At 39.3% G+C, this 23,661-nt stretch overlaps 1 protein-coding gene across 1 annotated transcript in view; it reads left to right on the top strand.

The window, feature by feature from the left end:
* The window catches only part of CHST9 (carbohydrate sulfotransferase 9), a 62,596-nt gene extending 40,446 nt beyond the window's left edge, over positions 1-22,150 (top strand). Inside the window, 3 exon segments of the mRNA XM_032222915.1 lie at positions 15,024-15,061; positions 21,030-21,654; positions 21,657-22,150. Coding sequence (XP_032078806.1) covers positions 15,024-15,061; positions 21,030-21,654; positions 21,657-22,150 — 1,157 coding nt within the window.
* Positions 22,151-23,661: the final 1,511 nt, after the last annotated feature.

Below are 23,661 nucleotides of genomic sequence, written 5' to 3'. Positions count from 1 at the left end.
AAGATGGTGACCTCCAGCAGTTTAGAGTTTTGTAGATGAGGGAAATGCCATCTTGCTCAAATCATAGTTGTCTTTAAGGCTATTAGTAGGTTCAGATACTTCTTTTTCTAATCACTTTAAGAAATTTCTTGTTAACTGCTTTTCAATTAGTTATAGAGGATAAAATGAGTTTCCTTCCATCCTTAGTGAAAGAAGTTTTAAATACAAGTTTAAAGATTTTTTTTCTGAAATTAATAGCAAAAGTGTGATTAAAACTTAGATTTTAGAAAGTTACAAATGAAGTAAACCAATTTGAAATAGATTTTTGCAATTAATTATTAAGAAACCTTGCCACAGGAAAATTATTTTGTTTGGATCCTTTAAAAAACATAATAAAGTACAACTTTAAAAATTGGACACTACTATGAATTAGAACAAATTAAAGATACAATTAAAAGAGAAGAATGTTCACGCTGAACAGAATAAAGGAAAATATTTTAACACTTGACATAAAAGGATATGAACAAGGAGCCCAAAAGTTAATTAATTAATCTTAATAATGCCTCTACAGATAGACTCTATTTAAATATTGTTATGAAGAGGAGACATTTCTAAAATTCTATTTTCACTTTGTCATTATGGGTTACTGAGTGTAAATTAATGAGAAAAAATGAATTTCAACAACTGTAAAATCAAGTTGCAGCATAACAAAATTGTCAAAGATGAAGAGGATCTGAATATTTAGAATGCAGTGTGTGTGTGTGTGTGGCGCAGTGGTTAAATGCAGCACTGCAGGCTACTGCTAGATCAGCAGGTCAGCGGTTCAAATCTCACCGGCTCAGGGTTGACTCAGCCTTCCATCCTTCCGAGGTGGGTAAAATGAGGACCCAGATTGTTGGGGGCAATATGCTGACTCTCTGTAAACCGCTTAGAGAGGCCTGGAAGGCCTATGAAGCGGTATATAAGTCTACTGCTATTGCTATTGCTATTGCTATTGCTATTGCTATATGTATGTATATATATACTGTTGCCCTGAAAATAAGACTTCCCCAGATAATAAGTTTAATTGGGCTTTTGAGTGCATGCACTAAAATAAGCCCTCCCCTGAAAATAAGCCCTCCCCTGAAAATAAGGCCTCCCAACTTTATTATTTTTATAAATATCTCAAATACCTAATATTCTTTCTTTCTCCTGTTTTCCACACAACAGCCCTATGAGGTGGGTTGAGCTGAGAGCGAGTGACTCACCTAAAGACCCCTAGCCCACTTACATGCCTAAGGCAAGACTAGAACTCACAGGCTTCGGGTTTATAGTCTAGCATCTTAACCGATGGACTAAACTGTTTTCTAAACTGAATTCTCCATACTTTGATCCTGGAGTACTTGTACTGGAGTATTTTAACGGGGCAATATTACATTGGTGCAATTTATGAAGAAATATTCTGAATTGCATATATGTGTATAATTCTTAATTGTAAACATTTGACATAGAATTGTGGGCACTTTCATAGTACTGAATGTGAGGTACTTGTCAAAGAAGTACTCATTTTTATCTGCTACCGTCATGTTTTCCAATTAAATCTCCATAATATTTCTGAAATTTTGCATTGTTATAGTATTTATTGGCATAACTGCAAATCTGTTCTTACATTTATTGCTAGATTGCATCAACTGCTAGTAACATGCAGTAGGGCAAGTGGCCAAAATTCATTTTCCTGTTATTCTGCCCTGTGGGCCGACTACTTAAATTATGAGAAGAAGAAAGATTCCCTTGGTGGCTTATTGTTCTTTGCCAATTGGCTGCTGCTGCCAGTTACAATAGGTAAATAAAGCATATTGGGATTTGATGTGCTTTATTGTGGGGTTGGATCAGGCAGTCAGTGTAAATTTTAATTTAGTAAGATTTGAGTCCATGCTTGAGTCCAGTTATAGCAATGTCTGTGTTAATTGTTCTTTTCTAATTTTGTTAGCTTTTTGCCATGGAAATGTTACCCTACCAATGTTTCTTAATTAACCAAATGTATAATCTGTTTTGAATAGTTCTTGCAAAAATTAATTTTAAAATATTTAGATATTTTGGATATTCCTATATAACCAGGGGTGGGATTCTACCAGTTCAGGCCAGTTGAGGTGAACCAGTAGCTCCGACAATCAGCTGGGAGCAAACTGGTTCACTCCAATGATCAGATGGGTCCACCCGCCTGCCTGTGCTACCGTGTTTCCCCGAAAATAAGACAGCGTCTTATTTTCTTTTGACCCCAAAATAAGCACTTGGCCTTATTTTCCGAGAGGTCTTATTATTTTTGAAGTGTGGGAAGCGACAAGTGTGGTCATCTCATAGCTGCTGCTGTATTGCAATAGTTTCGGGGAGGGCTTATTTTCAGGGGAGAGCTTATTTTAGCGCATGCACTCAAAAGCCAGATTGGGCTTATTATTATTTTCAGGGAAACAGGGTATTTTCCTACCTTTATCTTCTCAGCTGATTTGCGCAGCAGAGCAGATTGCTGCGCAAATCAGCTCTCTTACTCCTCCAAAGAAACCCGGAAGTGAAGTTTTTTTTCAAAATGCACACACACACGCAGCGCATACCATACGACCACCAAACCGGTTGTTAAACTGGGAGGATCCCACCACTGTAATATAACTAATGATAATGTTATCCATTCAGTCATGTCCAAGTCTTGGCAGTTCTATGGGCCAGCTCTCTCCACATCTCCCAATCCTGCACTACTTTTTTGAGTTGTTCTTTCCTCTGGTGGTGTCAGCTTTGATGGTGTCCAGCCATCATGTTCTTTGGTGGCCTAGTTTCCTTTCAGTGCTAACTCTTCCAGACACAATTGCTTTCTTCAGTGAATTCTCCTGCATGACATGGCCACAATAAGTGAGATGTGGTTTGGTGATTTCCTCTATACAACTACTGAATAAAATTAAAATTGCTATTTGACAGGTAACTCTAGGATACATTTCTTTGTGTTACTTTTAAGTGAGTAGATTGCATTTTCTGTTTTATCAATGAAATAAATGTGTCCTCAGTTAAAAAAGCTTCCCCTTCCAAAAATTGTAGTTCTTTTTATTGTGTCCTTATTTTTTGACGTCTGTTTCCGTCTTTGATATGTTTAAATATGTTGTGTAGTATTGGTTGTAGTCCCTTCTTGAACCTCTCTGTAACTCTTTGTTGAGGTCCATTCTGAAAGTTTTGTATTTCTTGGCATTGCTTCTCTTCTCTTTTTGGCATTTTCCATGCTTTTTCTGATACGCAGTTTGCTTTCTTCTCTTTTTTCATTTTTGGTAGGCTCTTTTCACATTCATCCTAAACAACTTTTTAAAATTCATACCATAATTCTTTAAGTTCTCTCTCAATGAAATGCAAAGCAATTCCTGATGTCTCATTGAAAATACTGGGGATCTGCTCAAAATCATATAGTTGTTCTTTAGTTTAACTTGCGTTTTCATATTAGCAGTTTGTGATCTGTTTCTCAGTCAGTGCCTGGCCATGCTATAATTGTTCTCTTCTACTTCCTTTAGCAATAATGCCAAGGTCCTAAAATATGTACTTTAGATGCTGATGCCTTAGAATAAGTGCAGAGAAGAGCAACAAAGATGATAATGGGTCTGGAGGCTAAATCATAGGATGAACAGCTGAGAAAACTAGGTCTGTTTATGGTTAGGGTTTACATGATAGCTGCCTTCCAGTATTTGAAAAGCTTTCACAGGGAAAAAGGGGTCAATTTATTTTCCATACCATTTGAGGGCATGGCAAGAAGCAATGGATGGAAACTCATCAGAGGGAAACTAATGAGGAATTTCCTGACATTATGAAACAGCTAACAGTACTTCCTGGAGTTATGGGTGCTCCAACACTGGAGATTTTCAAGAGAACACTGGACAACTGTTTGTCCAGGATGGTATAAGAACTATTGCCTTGAGCAGAGGGTTGGAGTAGAAGACCTTCAAGGTACCTTCTAGGCTTAAGATTCTATGATTCCTAACTATGAAAGCAGCACTGTTTTTCTAAATGTCTTGAGTAATAAATGGTGTGATCGTCTGACTGAAAGTGTCCAATTCCAATCCATCTCAATTCACTGGTGTCTAAGATCCTAATTGATGCCATCGCAATTCACCTTTCCTTGTATTGAACCATCCAATGTTCATGGCTCTTACAATACCTACTGCCATTCTATCTTTATGCCTTCTAACTTTATGTTCCTGTATGATGACATCAGCAATAGACATCCCAAAGGCTTTAATCTGATCATGTGATAAACACCATTAATACTCTGAAAGACCTTCGGCTGTTCCTCAGTAGCATGAGTGCCATTTGACCTGAGGGGCCCATCTTCCTGCACTAAATCATCAATCATTTTATATTTTCTATCCATGTGGTTTTATTGGTAAAAATACAGAAGTGGTTTACTATTTCCTTCTCCCACACAGTACATATTGATGCCTTTGCCATTGTCACTAAAATGCTTATCTGCCTCCAGCATCTTCCTGTATTATCACTGCCCAATATAAATGACTGCTTGCTTTAGCTGGGCAGCTGGAATGACCTTCACACCTTGTGTGACCCAGCCTGGATTATATACCCTATCACCATTCTCATCCCTTCCTCCCAGGAATACCTCCTCCCATCACAATGACAAAGCATGGCAGGACTTGGGGGGAGGCAAATGATAATTCATTTTATTTATTGCTTTTAACCATGATTAAAATACAATCCTGAATGATAAGATTATGCATCAAAAATATTCTTTGTGAAGTTGTTCAGCACAGCACTTCTCTGTTCTTCTTTAAAGTAACATGATATTTTTAGTCTTCTATTCAATCCTGGGGGGAGGAAATGTGACTCTAGAGAGCCATTAACTTTAATTAATAGTTTCCTTAAAGTCCTATTAAAAGCCTGAAAAAAACAGGTTACTTCAATGTTGTGGCCCGGCAGGAGCCGTTGGAGCTGCCACCAGACTCCGACAGCGAGGGGTCTTATGAGTCGGCCCTGGAGGATGTGGAGGACCCTGGACAGGGTTCCGACTCTGAGCAGGGTGCAGAGAGACTGGTTGGTCACCAGGTGGCACCTGAGCCTTGGATCAGTGGGGAGGAGACAAGAGAGAATGATCCAGAAACCACCTGTGAGTTGTTCCGGGATGCACGCCGTCGAAAGGCTACTCGGCGTCAAGAACAACTATGTAATTACAGGAGGTAATTACGCTGAGCTGATGCTCATTAAGATCCTCTCCTGATTATAAAAGAGACTGCTTGTGCCACGCCCTTCTTGCAGAAGTCAACGTTAAGGACTAACGAGAAACAAACTTGGCAGGCTGGATTGCTGCCAGAGTTTGTTTGCATTGCTGCCAAGGTTTGTAGGACTTGCTGCCAGAGTGCTTATCTCTTTGTTTATTTTGGGCTTTCAGCCAACAAGAGTCTGGACTGATTAAAAACATTCTTATTTACGTTGGTCTCGGCTTGCGTTCCTGGATGGAGGGGGGGGGTCAGAACATTCAATAAACATTAGAGGGTACTCACTCATACAAAGTCCAAAGAATTTCATCCAAGTCATTTTCAGAGAATATTGCAGTGGTAATAAATATTCTACAGAATTTTATATCCTGAATAGTCCAAAAAGTATTTTCAAGAAATATAAATCGCCTGAAATGATACAAAAGTAATGTAGTGACCAGTACAAAAAACTCAGAATCATAATCTGAATAGCAAATCCAGCAACATATAATTTCAGGAGCATTTAGATTTATAAAATTGGTTTTCTCCCCCAGGCAATACTGTGTCATATAATCATGGCAACATGTCACAATTAGTGAAGATGTTTCTTTTCTTTTTTAGTCTTGGGAATTAGTTATCTTTGAAATCCAAAGGGAAACAGTGTTTAAAACAAGCTGGTGTAAACATCTGAATGACACAGTTTATTAAGGAAAGAAGGATTTTTATCAAGCTTACTGAAGTCATTATATTGGAGATGAATAATTAACACTGCTCATTTCTTTTTATCTTCTGTGCATAACAATAAGCACCACATGGGCAATTTTTTAAAAAATTCTACCAGTATAGATAAAAATTTATGGGAACATATAGGGCAGGGATAGCGAACCTATGGCACGCGTGCCACAGGTGGCACGTGGAGCCATTTATCAGGGCACACGAGGTATTGCCCTGTCAGCTGGCCAGCACGCATGCGCCTGCTGGCCAGCTGAGTTCAGCCTTTTGTAAACCCATTTTTTGCCTCCCCCAGGCCCCAGAGGCATTATAGGAGCCTGGGGAGGGCGAAAAGAGCCTCCCCCCGGAGGCCCTCCGGAGGCTTCAGGAGCTTCCCTGAAGCCTTCGGAGTGCAAAAAAACAGCCCTATGGGCAAAGCGGAAGTTTGGGAATGGACTTCCAGTTTGCTCGTAGGCTCGGTTTAAGCCCTCCGCAGTCTTCAGGGACCTTCTGGAGGTTTGCTTGTAGGGTCCTTTTTAATCCTATGGAGGGGCAGGGAAGACTGTTTTCGCCCTCCCCAGGCTCCTATAAAGCCTCTGGAGCTTGGGGAGGGCGAAAAAAGCATGCAACAAATGAGGGGGGTCTCGCATGTGCAATGGGGGGTTGCGCCCTGCATTATGGGTGCGGCACGCCTGCGCATGACCCCCCTGCCCTCCCACTCCTTATGGCACGTGAGCCAAAAAAGGTTCACCATCACGATATAGGGTATGTATGGAAATAAATGAAAAAAAATGTTCAGGGTGAGATTTATGGAAAAATAGTTTCGTTCTGACTTTGTTCTGAAGAAGGGTATTGCAGAACCAACTGCTGATTTTGATCCTGAAAAATTAGTATTTTAGGATTTTTAAAAATGAGACTAAACATCATAATTGCCTTGCTGTTTTTTAATTCATAGTTTGCAAAACTTAGTCATGGAATTTGAGTCTTGTGAATAGGCTTGTTAAATTGCTTTTCAATCTCATTGGTTCTCTTTTTTTCACACTTTGGTCTCAGAATCATTTTTTCAACTCATTTTTTTTTCAACTCATTTTTTATCACATGTTTTTTATTGCAAAAATTTCATGTTTAATTCCAGGCATAGGCTGAAACATTTTGCTACTCCAGATAGGGAATCGTCAATAGACTAGAGCATGGGTGTCAAACTCGACCGTGTCATGTGACATTGTGATGTATCACAATGTTTTTTGCTTTTGTGGAGCCAGTGTGGGCCTGGTCTGTGTATGATGCATCCTGCCTGTGGGCTGTCAGTTTGACAGGCCTAGAGTATCTCTCTCATTCAAATGGTGTAACCTTCTTGTTACATTCAAATCATGACTATAAAGGAGAAAATTCCATTAACATAAATATTATACAATACTTATATAATAACAAAGCAACCAAAACAAAACATTTAAAATGCAAATTATATTCCAAATCTTATACTGTGAAAAGCCTACAAAAATCCTGATCAATATCTCAACGCTCATCTTCCAAGGTTCAGGGAACTACTACTAATTATATAAGAATTTGCCTACTGTAAGCAAGCATGTTCAGACATTTTAATGTTTCATCACCTCAGGGCCAGGAGTTCACAGTGATTCATGCATAATTGGAAACATTAATTCCAGCAAAGCAAGAAACTGTTCTGCTGGACAATTTCTAGTTGTATCACATAAATCTTACATTGTGTTCCTTGAGATATTCCAAAATTTCCAATTGGAAACATATCAAAATATCTCCCATGTAAACTAGTTTAATAAAAATATTAAATACAATAGAAAAGGGGGGATATATTTAAAATCTGTTAAGATTAATGTGCTACACTTTATATGCCCTTTTCAAAGAAAAGTTGCAACTAACCTGCCACATTGTGTAACACTTCTACGATCTGTTAGGAAATTTCATTTTGCTTTGAGCATTCGTATAAGAATTAAAAGATAACCTCCAATAGTGTTGTTGCTATTTCCAAGGATTTGCAGATGGTCCTGGATAGACTTTTCTATGTCATTTAAATTTCTCTTTTAAAAATGCTGTTAAAATGCTTATTCAAAATATACTCTTGAAAAAGTTTTTTTTTAATGACTCAGGTCATTAGTTCTACATCTGATCAACACAGCCTGAATGTGAAAATAACTCTCAGGTACATCTAGTAGAAACTTCATGCTATCAGACCATCTACATACTCTCACCAGATAGAGATTCAAAAATGTGCTTACTGCAAAAACACCTGGTGCTAACAGGCAACACAATTCTTTTATAAGTGAACTTTAAAAAAAAAAATAAGGGATACCTGTACTGTTGGGTCCACTGTTTAAGAAGTTAGCTTGTGGATAGACTGATGCAAAAGCAACAATTCATAATGGCTTCTCTGATCTCACTCTGGATCCCTACCAAGTCATCTTTAGAGATAGTTTTTTCTGAATTCTAATTCTTGCTTGTAACTTGTTTTTTGTCTTTTGCTTTCCAACCTGATTTTGCTCTATGAAAAAGTTGCATTTATATTCTGTTTTTCAGTTTCACAACTTCATGAGAGTTTCTGATTGACAACACTAAGGAATGAAACTGCATTTAAAGCTAATGTTCTGCCACTGATTTATGGCAGCAGAATGAGATTATAAGGAAAATATTGGACAATTTACTGGAAAAAAAATTGGCTCAAATTATTTCAGCTGAGCTTTTTCAATACTTTATCCAAACTGAAAAAAAATTCTTCTATTCATTTTTAAAAGGTACTCCATCAAACTATATTATGTGCTCTTAGTCTGGCTGAGAATGCTGGGAATTGAAGTTCATACATTTTAAAGTTGCCAAGGTTGAGAAACATTGGGCTAATCAGTAACACTGGAGAAGAAAAATGTGAGCATCCCAAACGAATTGCTTTCTTGAAGTAATTGTTTCCTGTGGAAATTCAAATTATAGTTTCTCTATTTTCATATGAAAAATAAATTTGCTTTACTTGTGATCTTCCTATATATGTCTGTGAACTTCAAAACGTAAAAGAATACCGCCATGATCTCCTGCATTTACAAAACTGATGTTTCCACTCGTGAATGATCTTTAGCAAGGTATTTGCTATCAATGCAGCTGAGTCTGTGTTTCCAAAAGGTCAGAATGCAGCTTTGCAAAATGTAGGTAACATTATCTCCATGCAGCAGCTGATGTGCTGAAAGTTTTTGTGTAGTGTTGGCACAATCATCATTCAAATTTATCTATTAAGAATTAATTTAAAAGTTATGCCAGGAACTGGCTTGTTTCCATTTTCTAGGCATTTGTATTTCGCAACAAATGAAACGCCCTGGATGATGTTTCTTTATTGTATATTAATAAAAACTCAGAGGCATGGTCGAAATTAAAACGTGTTTACAGCTTTTTTCACTGAGCTTGTACTTTCAATATTTTAATCTCTGCTTGCCACCTTAATCAGGGAAAGTATTTATGTTCAGTTGTACTTTTCCTACAAATGCAATTTACCACTCAGTTCAATAAAATCTCCACTGACTTTGGCAGTTTGGGTCTTTGTTTATTCCCTCTTACATGGTTCCACCATTGGCATTACTTACTGGAACTGAATTCCTCACCAGCCTGTACAAGTTTGTCAAATTAAGGATTTATCCAAGTAATTAGTCAAATTGTATCCCAGCCAGATATTAGCCTTTGCAGGATGGTCCCAATCAGTGGTGAGATTCATTTTTTTTTACTACCAGTTCTGTGGGCGTGGCAAGGAAAGGATACTGTAAAATCTCCATTCCCTCCCCACTCCAGGGGAAGGTTACCACAAAATCCCCATTCCCTCCCGATCAGCTGGGCAGATCAGGCAGAGAATAAATGGGGGTGGTGCCAGTCAGAGATGGTATTTACCGGTTCTCTGAACTACTCAAAATTTCTGCTACCAATTCTCCAGAACTGGTCAGAACCTGCTAAATACCACCTCTGGTCCCTGTTATCAAAGTGATATAGGCAGACATATAGTAAGGAAGTACAACTAGGGACCTGCAACTCAATTGTTAAGCAAAGGAGCCACTAGGTGAAAGCACAGCTGTGCTTATTATCTTATTTCAGCTTTCCTTTCTTACAGACCTGAGAAGGTCATAAATGCAAGGATTGGTTGCAAAGTTACTTGTATCATTGGTGACTTAGTTTGTGCACCATTTTGATTACAGACTTTGAGTTTCAACAAAAAAAATGAAAAATATATGCCTTGATGGTCTAAGAAAGAAAGAACTATGTTCCTGAAATAGATATTAGTGTGAAAAGGGAGATTTCAGGAGGGAGGTGTTGTTTTGTTTGTTTGTTTGTTTGTTTGTTTGTTTGTTTGTTTAGAAACTACAAGAGTATTACTGCATTTGAATACCTAGAAATGTCTAGAAAAACTTGTCCATATGTATGGTACATTATTGCACAGAACTAAAAATAACCACAAAATGGCCAGACCTTTAGAGAACAGATGCGGATGCCACACTTTTGATATATAATATATAGTGGAATATAGTGAAATATGTATATAATCCAGGCATTGGACCTAAAATGAAAAAAACTTTATAGGTGAGACCATACCTTACAAGTTTAAACTGAGAATTCCTTGAGTCATTGAACCCAAGGCCAGTCAATTGCCTCCTAACTTCCAAAACAAAGAACTGTAGAAAAAGAGTGGTTGAAATAGACCCATTTGTTATTTTAAATTCTGTTGCCATGGTCCTTCCAACTGCAGCACTAATGCACATTTCCTTCAGAGACTATCAAACTGCACAGGTCGCTGCTATACACATTCCCATCAGATTGCTTTCAGACATACTGAACCTTTGATAATCATAGCCAGCAGTGAAATAAAATGGGATAACCTTTATTGCAGTTTCTTGCATATACTACTGTAAACAAATAGGACTCCTAGAATCATAAAATCATAGGACTGGGAGGGGAAAAAAGCAGGAGTCTTTATACCATTCCAGACAAATAGATACTCCCCATCATCATGGGCCTTGTCTTCTGCTTTCCATGACCATGTCAAGAATGAGAGGTTATCCTGTGACAGCAGCCAACAGGTTTTACATAAGAAAGCTTCATGAACTGATTAAGGACAATCAGCAAATCACTAAAATAAAAATTTTCAGGAACTGGTTGAAAAGACAAAGTTCTTTTGTGATGGTTTTAAGAAGCTCATCCATCCTTGGCAGGTAATTATATGGAGAAGTCAATACAGGTAATATAAGAGCTCATTTCAAGAATTGTTTTTCTGTTTCATTTATTAAAATATTCTATTTAAACTAAGTTATGGAAGTGATGGTAATACTCTTCATTCAATCCTCACAGTAAGCTTCCACAAGAGGAAAATTTTTGAAGTTTATATTGATTTACAATAAATTACAAAGTGATAATATTAAAGCACTATAATTTTGAGACAGAATTAATAATATAGGACATAGCTAATTATTTAAGTTAAGAAGGGATATTGATATTAGCACTAATAGCATCACATCAACAAACCTGTAAATACAAATACAAGTTTCCATATCAGCCTTGTTGCAAAATGATAGTGTTCTGTAACAGTCATGGATCTTACAGAAATAATTTCCAAGGAATACATTATTTTTGGCCTTTGAGGCCAGTGGACTTTTTATCAAAACTTAATTGTACAGTTGCATCATTTCTTTGTTGGTTTGATATAAATGCTATAAAGTTGATCATCTAATTTGCATTTGTAGGCATCCTGTCAAAACAACAAAATGGGAGACCATAAACATACAAACTCAATTTTCCCTCTTGGCTGTCTTTTGAAACTCATTGATGTCACTTCCTTCCTAAGTCAGCAACTGAATTTTTCTTTAATTCTTAGTCCCAGCTGTCTATGTTGTCAACACAAAGTTATTAAAATTCCTTTAAAGTGAATAAAAATAGCCTAAAAACAAATGTAGTGGGAAGCAGGAAAGCATCAGTATTCAAAGTCCACAAACCTTTGAGCAAAATAGAGTTGATCCAAGTAGAGATTGAAAACATTGGTCTTTCCTCGCATCTTGTACATCATTAAAGGTTGTTTAAAATATGTTTGCCTTAATCTTTTATTACCCCCAAAAAGAGAGTGCCTTATCTGGTTAAAAAAAAGTAGCCTCAAGATGTGAATTTTCACAATGATGTTCTCAGTGAACTCTATTGCCTACTGAAAGTCTGCCTGAATAATGTTGATTTTCTTTCTCAAAGCAAAAAAAAAGCATTTCTGCAAAACAAAATACTACGCTATTATGCAGGAAGTAATTACCATAAAGAGGCAATCCTCTATCATAGCCTAAAGCAATAAGTAATCTTGATTTTGTTTTATTTTTTAGGAAGATTGTTATTTTAGGAGATCATTAGGAAAGTTACTTTCTTACTTGTACCAGTATAGTACTTTTCATCCCATTCTATCAACTTACTTGTTGAACATAAATATTTATTTTATTTTTATTATATTTTTAAAAGCTCAAGATGAATAAGATTTCTTCCTCATCTATCTTCTGAGTGGCATGGTAGATGGTGACATTTAATTTTCTGCCTGAATAGAGAATTCAGAATTAAGCCTGATTCTTTCTTTCTTTCTTTCTTTCTTTCTTTCTTTCTTTCTTTCTTTCTTTCTTTCTTACTTTCTATCTATCTATCTATCTATCTATCTATCTATCTATCTATCTATCTATCTATCTATCTATACTGAAAAGGTGGATACAGCCCTATAAACACTAGAGATCCAGATAAAGGAACCAACTCGTTCAATAAGAAGTTGACATTCCCTCTTCTATGGATTGCCCCACTTCTGAATTATGGTATTACTAACCCATGTCATCAGAGTCATCAGAGTGGCATAGAATTTGCTGCTACCATTCTCGGTTCCTATTCTTCTTTTATTCCCAACAATTGCCACATCACTTGACCTTTCTCCAGAGTACCAATGACAAAGCCTAATATACCTTAAGGTTGCTTTTAACTAGTAACAGAATAAGGTGTAGGGCTTTGCTTTAACATTGGAACATTAATGACTTAAGCCTGGATCAATGTATTAAGTGGAGTAAAAATGCAAGTAGAAAAATAGGGACCACTTTGGTGGGAAGGTAACAGTACTCCATGCACCCTCGGCATTTAATCATGCTGGCCACATGACCACGGAGAAGTCTTTAGACAGCACTGGCTCTTTGGCTTAGAAATGGAGATGAGCACCGCACGTAGAGGCAGAAATGACTAGCATGCATGTATGGGGGAATATTTACCTTTACCTTATTCAAGTTAAAATTTATTTATTGGTTTGTATTTGCTTTTTCTAATTCAAAATGCTTCTACGAATCCTAGGAAAGTTGGTGAGCACTGATAAATGGACACTTTGGTATTCTGACTAGTTGTTCCACAATGTATTTAAACAAAGCGGGAATGGATTGCCTTTTTTCTATAACTATGAATACACAGCAAGATAGAGATCTCTCTGTTGAACAGCTTAAATCTATTCAGAATAAAAAATATTCAAAACCTAAAAGAATCTTTATGATGGGAATATTATCAGCATAAGATCTGACTACAATGCTTTAGTTCAACTAAACAGTTCATTTAGATCTGCAAGCTTTTGAAAATACTTCATGTTTTTAAAGGTATAACTTCTGAAATTTTTATTGAATTCCCTCATCAAACAAGGAAACCAACTTCTTTATTAAATACGCTGTTCTATAGCTTATGTGAATCAGGTTAATTCATTTGTTATCATGCAGAGAAAGTTGCAATTTCTCAAAGACGATGGGAAATCTTCACATTCAGTGTTTGAACAGAAACAAAAGGAATATTTGTTTGATGACTTAACACTGCCTCATATAGTTCCACAGCCATCCTGTGAGCTCTACAAATTATGACACTGTCAAACTGAAAAAGGAATGTGATATATTTAGTGCAGAATGTGTGATTGGCGGAGTTTGATTAAGAATTTCCACAAACAATATGAAAACTTTTTAGTAATGACGATAACATTGTGAACTCAAAAAATAAAGGATAGCCCTTTTAATCTTGCATTCCATTATATCATTTTAAATTATACAACTGTCAGGAGGTTATTAGAACAATTCTAGCCTTTTACAATCTTCTTTTTTTTTCTAAGTGAACTTGCTGGATTTTCCTTATTTTGGCAGTATAAGATGCTTTTGTGCAAACCCTTTAGGTACAGATCAAAAATTTTATAATTATGCAGTGTAGATTGGTTCCAGTGGTCATACATTCCTTCTTTAATTATTTATTTGTTAAAAGTCATATTCTTTTTTGTAATAGTTAAATTATGTGTTGCATTTGACATTTACACAATTGCAATATAAATATAATTATTATAGGACTGTTCAATAATGTGTTATGCTAGTTCAGGGGTGTCAAACTCGAAGCCCGGGAACCAGATCTGGCCCACAGGGTACTTAGATCTGGCCCGTGGAGACACACTGGAAACAGCAAAGGACTAGCCCACAGTGCCTCTGCTAGCATAAACAGAGCTTGGGAGGGCTGCATGCATTGTATTATTGTGAGATGCAAAAAATCAGGTTTCCAAAAAGTCAATTAACTGACTTTTTGTTAAAGCCTATGCACAGGAATCTTTTAAGACTGACAGCACCTGTTTAAAACTAGATAAGGGTCAACAGCAATCAAGGAAGTTAGTTTTAATTCACTTGTGGCAATGTCACACTTCTAAACTGATGCCTCATTTAACTTCTTTCCCTGGGTATGGCAGTGCTTCTCCTACAATTATGGCACTAATATGTTCCCAGAATTCATTTTGGACTGGTGAGACTGGAAAAGTTTCCATATTTGAAACATCCACTACTAAAATAAATAGACTGATTAAAATTAGGCTCATGTGTTTGACCTTTTGTGAGGATTGTTGAGGATGGCTATCTTACAGAATGAAGAGCAAGAGTTTTAACAAACAATAGTTCACCTATTGTAAATGGGACAAATCCAACACTCCGAAAAGTTGTTTTATAAAAGCCAATAGGAGTGATTCAAACACTCTTAAAAGCTGTTTTTTCCCCTTAACCTTGTTTTGAAACTCATATGACCATTTTTCTCTGAAATGAAAACTTTTTCCTTTTTTTTCAGGATCTGAAGAAAAAATGCAACTCCAGATGATTATTCAGGTATTTTGACCAGTTTTAAGATATATTTAGATATGTTGCGTAGTTAATTGTTCTGTCCCCTCTTCACGGCTCTTAACAAATGGCAAGACAAATAAACTAAAAAGGAACTTTCTTTATCAGTTCTCAGTTCAAACTGGCTTCGAGCCCAAAAATAAACTAATTAAAGTCTCTGCCAGAAGATAACGGACTGAAACACAAATCTTTCTTACTTCAATACAAGGTGAATCAAACGAAAGTAAAGCCCTTCTTCCAAAGTCTCTACAAATCAGGGTTACAGAAGTCAAACCACTTTTCCAAGTGTACAGCAAAGAAACCCCGATCAAGGATCAAGGAACGCACGAAGGAACGTTGACTCCTGCGACTAGGGCGTGGCAGCATCCGTCCTTTTATCTCCAAACCTGCCTCTAACAAGCCCCAGCTGCATAATGAATCTTGTATCCCAAAAAGACTCACAGCAGACATCTGCTGAGTCACAACACTATCCCCCACCGCAGGGCCCTTTCCCCGGGGTCCGATGGTCTGGATGTGGTGGAAATGTCATGTCCACAAGATGACCCGCACCCATTTCCCTTGATGCCTTTTTCATGAATCCCAAACCTCTGGAGGCATAGCCCCCTTGAATCGGAACTCTCTAGGTATCCGGTGGCCACCATGTTTCCTTCCGCCCTTCCTGGCGTTGACATCCCGTCCAGGGTCATCCACCCTCCGCAAGGCCGACCCACCAGCCCCCCTACCTTCGGAGGTTGATGGCACCTCTACCAGCTTCGGCCGAGCCTTAACACCCTGTCCAGGGTCCTCCACCCGCTGCAAGGCCGACCCACCAACCCCCTTTCCGTCGGAGGTTGACGGCAGCTCTGCCAGCTTTGGCCAAGCCTTAAACACCCTGTCCAGGGTCCTCAACCCTCTGCAAGGCCGACCCACCAACCCCCTTTCCATCGGAGGTTGACGGCAGCTCTACTGACTCCTGCCGAACCATCATGCAATCCCCTCCTGCAGAGCCCTTCCTCTGGTTTTGATGATCGGGGTGTGGCCCAGAAGGGTTGGTGACGGCCTCCCTGGAACATGGTCCAAGACAATGGCACGCCACTGGAAACCTAGAGACAAAGTCCAGGGTTGCGGGGACTGGAGTCGACAACGGCTGGAATCTCGGCGGAGTTCCCCTTGTAGACCTGGCTCAATGACACTGGGCACATGACTTCACGCACCTACGTACGTCATTTTTCAGATGGGGCCACCAAAATTGGGAAGCCAGGCGCAACGTCCAAACAAACCCCCAATGTTTTGATACAGATGTGCAATGAATCTGCGCAAGCACCCGTCGACGGATGTACCCTGCGGGAACATAGAGCCAGCCCCGACACTTCAAAAGATCCCCTTCCAAAGTCCATGGGGACGCCGGCCTCACTTCCGCCTTTTGTCGCTCCACCCAGTCATCACCCCACTGCGCATCCCGTATCAGAGTCTGCATGCTCACTGGATGACCAATGGCAGCGCAGGATGTAACGGGTAGAACAGTCCGAGGTAGAAGCGAGTTCGCAGGGTCGGAGTTCTTTACTTTACTCGGCAGGGCATCCGCCCTGGGACTCCACACACACCCTCAAATGCACGCTATCTTGTGCGAACAGGGTAACACAGCCGCACCAATGTGCTGGTTGTCTGACTTGATCGTGCATTGCTGAGGGACGGCTACAGTCCATGCAACCCTTCTGTTCTTCTTGGGGCAGCTCCCTGCCAAGTGTCCAAGATCCCCACAGTAAAAACACAATCCCTCCGCACGTCGTCTGTCCATCTCTGTCCATGACACTCGAGGTCTGACAGCACCCAACTCCATGGGCTCCTCCCAGTCCACTGCAGTCCCTTGCTGAACCGGCATTCTGGTGGTCTCCTGGAATACACGGCAAGGCCTTCGCCTCTGCAGCCGGGCATCTATCTGGAGGCACAGGTGGACCAACGCGTTGAATGTCGGTGGCCTGTCCACCCTCACCAGTTCATCCTGCAAGGCCTCAAACAATCCATCCTGGAACATGTCCATTAGAGCTGGTTCATTCCATGTGGAATCCTGGCTACGTAGCCTGAATTCAGACACATAGTCCTGCAATGAACCACTCTCCTGCTGCAGTGATTTCAAACTTCTAACAGCTGTTTCCCCCTTAATCGGATCTTCAAACATCCGTTTGAAATACTGGCAGAAGCCCTGGAAGTCATCCAACAAAGGGCTCTGCTGAACTAACAAGGGGGTAGCCCAACGGGCAGCTGTGCCTGAGAGCAAACTGATTATGAATCCCACCTTTGTTCGGTCAGTGGGAAAGTCCTCCACTCTCAGGCTAATAAACAGCTGGCATTGTCCCAAGAATGCTGCAAACATGGCCAGACTCCCATCATATTTATCTGGCATGGCTACTGGGCACTTCCTCCTTGGCTGGGGGGGTCTTACAGCTCTCTGCAATTGTGCCATTTGATCCATTAGGACAGCCATTTGTTGCGCGAGTTGCGTATGTGCAGCATGTAATTGCTCCATAGTTAATGAAATGGAGGCTTATCAGGCAGGAGTCAATCTGTTCTGTCCCCCCTTCACGGCTCTTAACAAACGGCAAGACAAATAAACTTAAAAGGAACTTTCTTTATCAGTTCTCAGTTCAAACTGGCTTCGAGCCCAAAAATAACAGAAATACAGTCTCTTTCAAGCAGATAACAGAATACAAAACAACTCTTACAAGCAATGCACTTCTTCCAAAGTCTCCACGAATCAGGGTTACATGAAACACCAAAGCACTTATCCAAGTGTATCAAGCAATGTTGTATGAATCCAGGAACGCACGAAGGAACGTTGACTCCTGCGACTAGGGCGTGGCAGCATCCGTCCTTTTATCTCCAAACCTGCCTCTAACAAGCCCCAGCTGCATAATGAATCTTGTATCCCGAAAAGACTCACAGCAGACATCTGCTGAGTCACAACATTTAATAAAGTCTATGCATTCTACATTTTTATAAGGGAAGACATAGTACAGCTATCAAATTGGCCGCTGCTGCTTCCTATTTTAATTGCACCACCGTTATGTGGCTCCGCCAGTTACAGGACTGCATCCCGATTCAGGATGAGCATCTTCACCAAGACCTCACCAAAATTATTTCTGCCACGCAGTTCTCTGTAGATGCCACTCTAGACTCTATTAAGTTTGCATCCCAGGCGTTGTCCACCTAGGTAATGTCCAGATGTCTTTTGTGGCTTCGCAACTGGCAAATGGACAACAAGTCCAAATGGAATTTAACAGAGGCACCTTACACTGGTCTCAATCTCTTCGGGGAATCGCGTGATCCGATTCTCATTGAGAACAAAGATAAGAAGAAGGTCCTACCCTCTAACACCAAGAAGCCGGAATCCCGTCCGGCTCTTTACCGTAGACCTTCTTCTTACAGACCACCTGATCCGGACTATCGCCAACAGTGGTACTTCCCTTATAGGTCCGACAGAGTCACCGTCCCTTTTATCAGGACAGGGGAAGGTACCAGGGTCAGTCCACGCAGCCCTTTCTTGGGGGGGGGCGTGGCCACCCCTTCCACAGCGGGAAATGACTCCAACCCAAGTCAGACCATAGGCGGCAGCCTAGTGTCCTTCGCAGATCAGTGGAACCAGATAACCTCAGATGCTTGGGTCAGGTCTACCATCAGGGACGGCCTCCATCTAGAATTTCTCTCCCCCCAATGCTCTTCAGGACCTTCCCTCCATCCAGGGATCTGGAACAGTGCCATCTAATGAGTCTGGCCATCCAACACCTGCTGGACATTCGGGTGGTAGAACCAGTCCTGAGGAAGGAGTATGGGTTGGGTCTATACTCCAACCTATTCGTTGTCCCGAAGAGCTCGGGGGGATGGAGGGCAATTTTGGACCTGAAGCGCCTCAACTCTTACCTGGTTTACCGGCACTTCAAAATGTCATCTCTCAGGTCCATACTCCTGGTGATCCGGCGGAGCGACTTCATGGCATCTGTAGATTTGACGGAAGCATATCTGCACATTCCAATCCTACCTGCCCATCACAGATTCCTCCGTTTCTCCCATAAGGGGCGCCACCTCCAGTATAGGGCTTTCCTATTCGGTCTGGCCTCTGCCTCACGCACGTTCACGAAGGTCCTGGCAGCATTGATGGTTCACTTGCGATCTCACCCAGTGAGACTCCAATGCTACCTAGATGACATGCTCGTTCAGGCCCAATCACGTACACAGGCAATTCATGACCTGAACCTGACAATTCAGATGTTACAGTCCCTGGGGTTCTTTGTCAACTTTCCCAAAAGCCATCTTTCATCCATGACGAAAATCCTTCATTTGGGTACAGTAATAGAATCTGTAGCGGGACTTGTTCGACTTTTTTCAGAACGCCTCACAAATCTTCAAGCCTTAACATGTCACGTCCGTGCAAGTCAGTCAGTTTCCATCCTGACCTTGGCCTGCTTACTGGACAAGATGGTGTCATGCATAGGGATAGTGCCCTGGGCCCGTCTTCACTCTCGGCCACTCCAATGGACACTCATCCCCTATCAACACCAGCGCATGAGCAACTCGCTGCGGACAGTCACCCTATCATCAAGCTTTCGCTGGTCCCTAAGGTGGTGGTTATCTCCGGCCTGTGACACAGATCCGACATTTGGGAGCCGGATCATATCATGACGGATGCGAACCTCCCCCCCCCCAGGGTCAACATCCCACCCTGGGACCTAGCTTGGGTACGTCCCAGCTGTAGCCCCTCCCACCATATCTACACGAAAAAGAAAGTTGGTCCTTATCTGAATGTTTCTTTTATGTAGATTGGTGGGAGGGGCTACACCCTGCCATAGTGTAGCTGTTAGAGCAGGTGAGGGGCGGTCAGGGGGGTCTGTTGTTTGTCCTTCTTGCATTGTGGTTTTGCAGCTTTCTCCATTCGACCTCGAGGAAACTGGGAGCCAATAGGGAAGGAAGGATACTTTAAGAAGTTTCCCTCAGTCTTTGGACCAATCAGGCTGTGACTAAACCCAGCTGTAGCCCCTCCCACCAATCTATATAAAGAAACATTCAGGTAAGGACCAACGTTCTTTTACTTCTGGTTTTCAGCAAAAACATCCCAAAACTTAACAACTGTGGTGTTTGCTTAGCGACGCTGGTGGTTGGTTTATGACAGGGCATTTGCTTCACCATTACTGCAAGAAATGTTGCAAAAACTTGCTGATCTGCTTTATGACCATTGAGGACTACCTGTATTTTTACCGCAAGCAAGGATTAGATAAAGGAATTATTAATATTAATTAATTAATATAATGCTCAGTATACCTTTGATGACAAATTAACCATAAATTGATACATGAAATTATTTTAATCCTTTATGATAGGTTTGTACATATTTCAGCCATTTATTAATATAATCACTAATTTATGCTATACAGTTTTAAATATTCTGATCTAACAAAGAAAATATTTGGTAGAGATAATTATCCTCAAATATTTGAACAGTCCTTCTTTTATATTTTCATACAACTTGTTACATATTGGGGAAAAAACATTAAATTTAACTCAATTTCTGGTAAATCCAGAAAAAATAAAACCTCAACATTAGATAAAATGCTTTGGTAATTATTAAGAAGGCACAGAATATCATTAATGTATCTGAAAGTGTTGAAATTGGAAAAAATGTTCTCTCACCCTCCTTCCCCATTTTTGTTAGAAATGTCTTTTGAAATAAACCAATACAAAATATATCATTTTTGTCCAGTGGTGTTTTGTCCATCTGCTGTTAAGCAGACTAAGCACATGCTTAGGGCACCATGCCCAAAGAGGGCACCACAAAGCTGAGAAAGGAAAACAAAAACAATGAAGATTTGTACAGTATGTACAAAGGAGGAGCATCAAGATTTGTCAGTGCTTAGGGCACCAGTGAGCCTTAATCCACCACTGCTTTTGTACCTCTTACCCTATATCATTTCTTCTGTTTTAACAGGAATTTGGAAGCTATTCTACTGGGGAATCTGAAAAACCAAGAGAAAATTGGATTGCAGGAAAGTATTTTCACCAAGACAGTAAAGCTTTGATTGAGAGTGAAGGTGATGAGGAGCCCAATTATTTTGAGAATAGAACAGAAGATTCTTTGACCACTAATTTTTCTGAAGACCCACACAAGGTTCTTAAACAACTCAAAGAAATGGATTTTTCCTCCAACAAGCATTATTTAAATACATTCTTTAATAGGAACAATAACTGGAAAGCTACCAATGAGATACAAGAGAGGCGGAAATTTTTTCTTCGTGATATTTGCCAAAAATACATTAACAGAACCCAAATTCCCCTTGTGCACATGGTCTCTAGAATATACGTGGAAGATAAATACAAACTTTTGTATTGTGAGGTTCCTAAAGCGGGCTGTTCCAACTGGAAAAGGATTCTGATGATACTTGGTGGTCGTGCAAAATCTGCTGCTAATATTTCCCATAATAGTGTTCACTATGGAGATCATCTGAAGAAACTAGATAGTTATAATATAAAAGAGATACATAAGCGTTTAAAAACATATACCAAAATTATATTTGTCCGTGATCCAATGGAAAGGTTGGTGTCTGCTTTTCGAGATAGTTTGAACATCCAAACATTTATTACCATCCTGTATTTGGGAAGGCAATTATTAAGAAATACAGACCTAATGCAGATAAAGAGGCATTGATAACTGGCTCAGGAGTGAAATTTAAAGAATTTATACAATATCTGTTAGATCCCTATCGGCCATTAGGTATGGATACGCATTGGGAGCAAATCAACAAACTTTGTTATCCTTGCGATATCGATTATAATTTCGTTGGCAAATTTGAAACTCTGGAAAAAGATGCCAATTATTTTTTGAAACGAATAAATGCTCCAGATGAGCTCTTATTCCCGCATTTCAAAGACAGACACTCCACAGACAAAAGAACCAATTCAGAAGTTGTAAGTAAATACTTGTCAGAAATTCCTGCTACAGAGAGGCTGAAGGTTTATGACTTTTATTACCTGGATTATTTAATGTTTAACTATACTGTACCATATGAGGGATTCCAAATTGATGTAATGCATAATCAGCCTTACCTATAACTTATGAAAAAAAGTATATTTTTTTAAATGGAGAAGCTTTTGATTTGTTAAAATTTTCATAAATGTGAGTGCCTAAAATTTAGGAAATAACATATTGAACTGTGATGTCTGGGGACAATAATTTTGTATTAGAAAATTCTTGAATATAATGCAATATATTTAAGATAAGAGGTTTTAAAACAATTGTGTTTTATTGTATTTATTTCATTCCTGCAAATTCATTTTTCTACATTCCATGGAACAGCAATTAAAAGCTGGATTTATAAATCTGAGAGTAAGTGTTTTATTATCAATCACATAAGGAAATATTAAAGAAGAGGCAATATGTGGATTATCAGCTAAATGTATGCAATGGTTCAACATTAGTTTATCTACCTGAAAAGCTCAATTCTGTCTGGACAGATAGTGCTTGGAAATAATATATATTCCAATTACTGATTTTCTTACTGATTTTTTTTATTATTGGCCAGAATTGCAGATAAAAGCACACTAAAAATAAAAATAAATAGTAAATAGTTTACTAGCTAATAAAATACCTAGCTTCACTACTGTAATATCAACTATTTCAACAAACAACTCTTCATTATACACTTTACTTGGTAATTTTGACAACAATTTGAGCACACCTTTATATACATATTTAATTACACCTTTAAATGCATCTTTATTAAATACACCTTTAAATATTAAATACATCTTTAACATTTATTTGTTTCGTATATAAATTCTTTATTTTTTTATTGTATACATTCCTCGTTTGACATCAGTTACTCCAAATATAAGTTGTTCTACAATATACTTACAAAGATCCATTTCATTATCAGCACAATTGTTTCGGATCCTTGTATTTATTGCTGCAGGATCAGATAATTTTCCTTCAATTTGTTTAGAATGCATTTTAAGCATTTTTAACTGTTCTTAAAGCAATGTTTCATAACAAGGTGTCCTATATTTCATGAATGAAGGCAGATATATGTGTCCAAGGATAATGTTGCAGGATCTAGTCTGGGTTGGTCACCAGGACAATAAGTTTAGTCTTCCAAATTTTCAAACTTAGGCACACTTGTGGGCACACATCCTGGTGAGAAAAATGTTCCCTGAGGATGGGCTCCAGCATGAGTCCCAATACAGCAAGGAAGACTAAACCTATGTTCCTGGTTGCTGATCCAGATTGGATCCCATCCTATAGTCCTTTGATGGGAGAAAGTTAGCATTTTTGAGCATTGTTTCTAACTTAGGAAATCAAATATTTACTTAAACTCCATGATCAATATGCCAAACGATGGTGTGATTCAGCCAGTTTGCAATGATTCGATAGAGCTGGTAGCTAACTTTTTGTGCAGTTCAGTTAGTTGGCTGAATAGCATGCTTCGCCACTCCCCTGCCAGCCCTCCTCGCAGGCCGGCTCGCCTGGCCTTCGAAATAAGCACAACATGGAAGGCTTCCATCCTAGGAAATAAGCCCAATCAGCGCCTCTATCTCCACCAAAACAGGGTGACCCATCTTCATGT

This window comes from Thamnophis elegans, chromosome 8 (genome assembly GCF_009769535.1).
Source record: "Thamnophis elegans isolate rThaEle1 chromosome 8, rThaEle1.pri, whole genome shotgun sequence".
Classification (NCBI taxonomy): Eukaryota; Metazoa; Chordata; class Lepidosauria; order Squamata; family Colubridae; genus Thamnophis; species Thamnophis elegans.
This window is presented reverse-complemented; position numbering and strand designations above follow the sequence as displayed.